This window comes from Cryptotermes secundus, unplaced genomic scaffold (genome assembly GCF_002891405.2).
Source record: "Cryptotermes secundus unplaced genomic scaffold, Csec_1.0 scaffold26, whole genome shotgun sequence".
NCBI classification, from domain to species: Eukaryota; Metazoa; Arthropoda; class Insecta; order Blattodea; family Kalotermitidae; genus Cryptotermes; species Cryptotermes secundus.
In genome coordinates this window covers 3,434,247-3,441,646 of record NW_019743656.1, presented here as the reverse complement: position 1 = coordinate 3,441,646, position 7,400 = coordinate 3,434,247, and the positions used below count along the sequence as shown (strand labels likewise).

The following is a 7,400-nucleotide window of genomic DNA, read 5'->3' as shown; positions in this document are numbered from 1 at the left end:
ACAAGGTCTCCAGTAAGGTGATTTTGGTGTTCATCACATATTAGAAACAGAATTTAGTAACTTTCTGATGATGATGATGATGATGATGATGATGATAATATAAAGGTCTGCATAACTATCTGATGGTGATGCACTTCCACAGGTGCTTATGTAGACACAGTATACATACATACATACAGGTCCTTCAGGTTGGAGGTTGGACTTAAGGCTGATGCCCTTGCCATGCAAAAAAACTACTTTTATGAAATCAAAAAAGTGAAAACCAGATCATATCTGGCAAAATTTTCTTGGGAAAGTGTATGACTCAAAAGGTGCTGTTTTGCCAATGATGATGATGCTACATATATACATACAAGTGCATGTGCATGCCTGCACGCCCGCGTGCACACACACACACACACACAATCTGTATGTTCATTACTAAAATTTTTGCATGTCCTTGGAAAGTAGTTATGAAGAACCTTATGGTTAGTTTAATGTAGTTATTAGAGCGAGATCCTTATGTTTTATCCTTATATTTTGGGGGAACTCTTCACATAGTGTAATAATTTTTAAAATACAAAAGAATATAATAAGAATCATTACAGGATGTAGAAGTAGAGATTCATGTAGAGAATTATTTAAGAAATTAAAAATTCTACCGCTTCAATCGCAATACATATTATCGCTTCTCCTATTTGTTGTTTACAACAAAGATAAATTCAAATTAAATTCTGATGTCTATAACATGAATACTAGACAAAAATATAACTTCCACCTACCCTCATCAACTTTATCAGTATATCAAAAAGGAGTCTACTTTACTGGCATAAAAGTGTTCAACAATCTGCCACAAAGTATTAAAAACTTGGGCAATGATACTAAAAAGTTTAAATCAGAGTTAAAGAATTATCTACATGCTCATTCCTTCTACTCTTTAGATGAATACTTCAATGTAAATAGAGAATGATGTAAAATTAAGTTATATTAATTTTTAAGCTAAAATTGCCTGTACTTATGTATGTAACATTTTGACTTGTTCTGTATCCAAAGGTACTAACCTGTTTAGGATTTATAGAGTGTAAATAAATTCAATTCAATTCACTGTCAGGTAAGCCCTCCACTAGAGCCAGATCGACAGGCACTAATTGAGAAGATTGTGAAGCTGCAGCGAGCAAATGCACGTAAGACAGAGAAACTGGGCTTCCTGGAAGAACATACAAGCCAGCTGGTGGCTGAGCTGCAGAAGAAGACACGAATTGTCCAGTACTACATTATGCGTGAGCAGTCAGGTGCACTGTCATCAGCCTCAATGGATCAGAACAAAGTATGATACCTACCATTAAAATTTAAACATATGATCATTTACATCTGGCAAGTAGATCTTGGAAAAACTTTGTTGATATATAACAGATTCTACTTTACAAAAGCAATTATTTCTTTGTATCATAAACCATTAATCAAATTTTGGTGAAACTCAGTATGCAAGATCATTGCATGACATTAGTTCACCATTTTGTTTTTTAGCAACTGATTACAGAACCTCTGTGGTCTAGTGGTCAGAGTTCCTGGCTACAGATCCAGAGGCCCAGGTTCGATTCCCTGCTCTACCAGATTTTCTGAGAAGTAGTAGATCTGGAACAGGGTCCACTCAGCCTCGTGAGGATAATTGAGTAGCTATTTCAAGGAAATAGCTCCAGTCTATAAAACTGAAATTAGCAGCTGTGGGGACTCGTTGCGCTGGCCATGCCACACCCTATATCCACTAAAGTTGGCGCTGACTTATCTGACAAGTGGCAGTCGCTCAGTCAGTATAGTTTGCTTGCGGANTATCATCACTAATCAAATTTTAGTGAAATTGTATATTAGACATCTTTGCTTAATGTTAGTGAGCCATTTTGATTCTTAGCCATATTGACTAATTTCAAAACGTGGGACTTTTCCATATATCCCATAAATCATTTCACAGATTTTGATGAAATTTGATATTGTGCATTATTATGCTGTTGAAATATGACCCTTTTATTCGCTACAGTAAACACATTCCATGTTTTGTTGAATTTCAGTTTATAGATTGGCTGAAGGTAAGCTTATTAAACAGCAAAAATAATGTTGGGAATTTGTGTACTACATTTTCAATTTTATTTACAGCTGCAAAGCCACTTAGCAAGGGGAACATTTTTCTTTTAAGTTGTGTAGTTTTTACCAGGAAGTTTATTTGATGACATGAATGTTCATTCATATCACAGATCATATTAGGTGCTCATTTACCAGATTAATACCATAAGATTAACCCTTCAGCTGATTAACTCCACCATAGAACTATATGCTAGATACATGAAGACTGCTTGGTGATAAATACATGGAAAACCCCACAGTACTTCCTCAAATGATCTTCAAATAACCATAGATATAGATCATGTGAAAGCCTGTACTTTCCTCTAAACATTGGTATGTCACACTTGATGGCATCTAATGACAGAAATATTGTATTAATTGATTAACAACAAGCCAATCCTTTGGGCTATGGTAGTTTTAATGCAAGTACCCTGACCTGATATAATTGACTATGACATGCAAATAGTTAAAGCCAACATTTTATATGAGAAATTATGGAATACTTGAATGAATTATGACTGTTTTGTACATTTGATGAACAATTCTCTTTCTTACAAGCTTCCATCGTCTGGCCAAAAGAGAAAGAAAACTAAGGTAAAAGCAAGGACATTTTTGTTCTGTGTTGTGAATATATTTGGGAAATATGATTGAATATATTAGAGCATAGAACTCATACTACAGTTCTGAAAATTCATGTAAGAAATTCATCATCATCTTCCTTTGACATTTTCTTTTTTTTTTGTTGGTCATCTACCAACCAAGCCTCTCCATCTTGCCCGCTCTCCCTCTCTTCCTAAAACTACTGCTCCATTTCTTCCCCATGTTCTTTCTTCTTTCTCTGACATCTTTGCTAGCCTGTACCCATGGTCATCTGAGTCTTCCTCATAGACATTTACCTTTGATTTTCAAATTCAAGGCTTCTTTGGGATTGCATCTTCACTCATTCTTAAAACATGTCCATACCTTTTTGTTCCCTCATTCTTACTTACTTACTTACTTACTCATGGAGCTGAGCCCTTCTTGAGGAGCCGCCAATTCTGCAGCTACTGAAGAATTTCCCAGCATTTTATGGAACCCGAAGGTTCATCACCATGTTCACAAGAGCCCTCCACTGGTCCCTATCCTGAGCCAGATCTATCCAGTCCATCCCATCCCATCCAATCTCTCTAAGATCCATTCTAATATTGTCCACCCACCTATACCTTCGTCTTCCCTGTGGTGTCTTTCCTTCTGACTTCCCCACCAATATCCTATACACATTCCTCCTCTCCCCCACTCGTGCTACATGTCCTGCCCACCTCATCATCCTTGACTTGATCATTCTAATTACACTTGGAGAAGAGTACAAGTTATGAAGCTCCTCATTATGCAGTTTTCTCCAACCTCCTGTGACTTCATCTCTCTTTGGTCCAAATATTCTCAACACCCTGTTCTCAAACACCCTCAGTCTGTGTTCCTCCCTTAATGTCAGAGACCAAGTTTCACACCCATACAGAACCACAGGCAAAATTATAGTTTTGTATATTCTAATTTTTATGTTTTTGGACAGCAGATGAGAAGAAAAAAGGTTCTGGACTCAATGGTAGCAAGCATTACCTGAGTTCAATCACCTCTTAATTTCCTCCTGAATCAGGTTTCGATCTGTTATCGTTGTTCCCAAATAGCTGAACTGTGCCACATTTTCAAAACATCTGTTTCCTATCGTTATGTCATGATTTTGCCCTGCATTTTGGTGACAAGACAGTAACATATACTTAGTTTTTTCTGTGTTTACTTCTAGACCAACCTCTTTAATTGCATCAGTTAAAGTTTGTGTGTTTTTCTTTATGGTATCTACATTATCACCCAGTAGATTCACATCATCAGCATAGGCCAACAGCTGATGTGTCCAGTTTAGTTTCAGTACCACCTGGTTTCCCTGGACCTTCCTAATTGCATATTCTAAGGCAAAGTTGAAAAGGAGTGGCTATAGAGCATCTCCTTGTTTTAGACCATTCTGGATAGGAAACTTATCAGACAGATGTTTACCTACACGGACTTTACTATACGTTTCGTTTAAACACATCTTAATCAACCTAACTAGTTTCATGGATATACCAAACTCTATCAGAATATTGTACAATACTTCCCTCCTAACTGAATCCTAGGCTTTCTTGAAGTCTATAAATAGCTGATGTACTGTCTCATCATACTCCCATTTTTTCTCCAGTGTCTGACGAATGCAAAAGATCTGATCTATTCATAAATTTTTATTCTTTTCCATTGTATTTGCAACCAAGATAGCTCAGTTGGCATAACAACTAGCTATGTTTCCCGCAGGAATAACGTGACTACAGTTTGAAGCTATGCTTTTCCATCTAGTGCTGATGTTAGAAATGTGTGGAACTTTACCTCCAGTCCCGACCTGTCTTCATGACATAGTGCATGATCAAGCAGACAGACAACTTTTCCAATGTAGTTATCTTTGAATTTTATGTTTTTCATTTCCATTTCTCTGCATTTTTCTTTTTGCGTCTGTAGTTCTTAAAAATCTCATATAATCAGGTATACTCATATATTACTTATTACATGATCACAGATGTTTCACACACATTTATAATCTTATGTTGTCCTACAGGCAGAACTTTCAAGACACAGAGGAATCATGGCCTCAGTGTACGGTTCCCAAGCACTCGATGACAATATGACACTGGAATTATCTTTGGAAATTAACAGAAAGCTCCAGGAGGTACTGGAAGACACACTCCTCAAAAATATCATGCTCAAGGTAAAATCCAATTCACATATAAGATTCTAACATGGGTTATCAATGCCAGTTTCCATCAGAATTCAGTTGGTAGTTTCAAACATGAAAGTTGTGGATGGGTAAGGTGATACAAAGCAAGTTAGCTCAGACAGTAACTTGTGTTCAGGAGGTGCTCAGTTTGAATCTCGGCCAGGACCCTTGACTGTACTGAATGAGATTTTCTGTTTTCTCACTCCCTTTAAGGAAGTAGGATACCACCTTAAATTAGACCATTACCACTTTTTTCCATATCCTTCCCAATTCATTATTTATGATTTATTCAATTCTATATAGTCTGAGTTACCAACAGTGTTAATAAATATTGTAACATGACACCTGAAAGCCAGAATACCAGAGCCAGAGGAGAGGTTCATTGCTAGGCAACAATTCAGGAAACAGGTTTCCACAGCCGCAAGTAGGTAAGCAACAGTCAAGGTATTGTTGAGCTATAATAATGGAAACGGTGTTGTCTGTTGGATCCCCCCAAGACTATATAACGAGGGTCCCAGGCCAGCTGAGAATTACTTGAGAGAGAGTTTCTTGAGATGGCAGTTGAATGATTGAGAAGAGATGGCAAGAAAGGAATTAGACTGTGCAAGGAAGACTTCATGTGTGCTGCAGTTACAGTGAGACTGGAATAATTAGTGTGCTGAAACCCATTGCCAAGATACAACTAGTGAAGACTGAGAGCCCTAGTGTATGTGTAACGGTGAACCGTAAAGTGTGTGTATCGACAATAGTGCTGTATTGCCTGTAGTTACAAGTTAAGTGTATAAGTGCAATAAATCCCATCATCCACTTGACATCCCATCAGTAGTCACTAATAACGTGCGACATTATATTACATGTAAGAAGAGGGCATGAAAATACACAGTAGACTCTTCAGTTACCAAATTTGTGAATTAACAGCTGCACATTTAGAACCCCTTAGATACTGATTATGACTTGTCGCAATGATGTCAGTGTTGCCTGTTGTATGTGTTTCAGTAATACATTCTGTAGCGGCCTCCATAGTCTAGGGGTAACATTCCCACCTCATGACTCAAAGTACGCGTGTTCAACCCAGCAGAGGTTGTGGAATTTTTAAGGGTGGAAAAATTCAGGGAACAAGTCCTCCGGGAGGGACTTTAAGCTGTGGGTGCCGTGTCCTAGATTTACGGCACGTAAAAGATCCTCATGTCTCTAGGAGACCTCTGAGCAAAATTAGGCAAAAGTTTCCCGCCCAAGTAGTTTCCAATGCCTCCGGTAAATGGGTAAGTATCGGTTACCACTGCCAAAAGAGGGCCGACCTCACTGGCAGCATGGGGCTGATAGGAGCACCAGTACTGGAAGGGTATGGGGACAGTAGAAATTAAAGGGGGATGCACAATGGACCAATAACTGGTCTAAGTGCATGGGGAAACCCACTGCCTCTAATAATAATAATGAATACATACTGTGATGTTTTACAGTGATTTGCAACAGACTGTAAACTGTACATCTCACCCTGTTGAAACCTTCTGTTTTATTATTTTAATGCTTTTCTTGCCAGTCTGCTGCCACTGTTCAGGGTTACTATCTTTAGTTGAAATTATATGTCACACTGCTTAGTAACAAGTAGCATTACAAGTAAATAATAATTAGGCTGTTTCAGGATTGAATACTTCATGGATAGTGGATACTTATGGATTTTTTGGTTGTCTCTCATCCTTTCACTTTCTGCTCTCTATTAACATGGATAATCAGGAGTTCACTGTACTGTCACATATATCCAACATGAACTCAGTACAGTGGAACCTCACTTAACGAGCATAATTCATTCCAGAATCTTACTCATAATGCAAAACACTCATTAAGCGAAACAATTTTTCCCATATAAATTAATGTAAAATACGATAATGCGTTCCATGCCGAAAAAAGTACTCAAAAAATTTTATGTATAACGTTTATTCAAAGAAAATTATATATACATTGTTAAGGAGCATGAATCATCTTCATCTTTTCCTCTATGTGGAATGAACCAACCTGGAATGCAAATTTGGTGTGCAGAAAACAAAAAAAAAATCGAAATAATTAGTTCATTATTTATGATACATATCTTAATTCTTTTTTACTGGAAAGCCGTCTAGAGGCATTTGTTTTTGCTGATGCTTCAAAATTTGGTGAAAATGCAACACAGCATTATCATTAAATAAATTTGTAGCGCGCGTAGCCACTGCCTTATTAGGGTGATGCTTCTCAATGTACGATGCAACAGTTTCCCATGCTTTCAGGATTTCTCTTATTGTGCCAGAAGATTGTTGCTTTGCTGTTACCTCCTTCTCCTCCTCTGACAAACACTCCTCCACTACTTCTTGCTGTGAAACACAATGCAACTCCATAAGCTCTTCGGTGGTCAGCTCTTGGCTGTGCTCTTCCACAAGCTCATCGATATCATTTTTATCCACCTCCAGCCCCATGATCTTGGCCAAAGACACAATCTCGTTGACTACAGGCTCCACAGGTACTATCTCAAACCCCTCAAAGTCACATTCGACAA

At 37.8% G+C, this 7,400-nt stretch overlaps 1 protein-coding gene across 3 annotated transcripts in view; it reads left to right on the top strand.

The window, feature by feature from the left end:
* The window catches only part of LOC111874157 (coiled-coil domain-containing protein 186), a 43,399-nt gene that overhangs the window by 25,141 nt on the left and 10,858 nt on the right, over positions 1-7,400 (top strand). For 2 of the 3 annotated variants that reach the window (XM_023869404.2, XM_023869403.2), the window contains exons 11-13: positions 1,091-1,306; positions 2,656-2,691; positions 4,715-4,864. In XM_023869404.2, coding sequence (XP_023725172.1) covers positions 1,091-1,306; positions 2,656-2,691; positions 4,715-4,864 — 402 coding nt within the window. The remainder of the gene's footprint in view (positions 1-1,090; positions 1,307-2,655; positions 2,692-4,714; positions 4,865-7,400) is intronic. The other variant, XM_023869405.2, reaches the window with a different exon arrangement.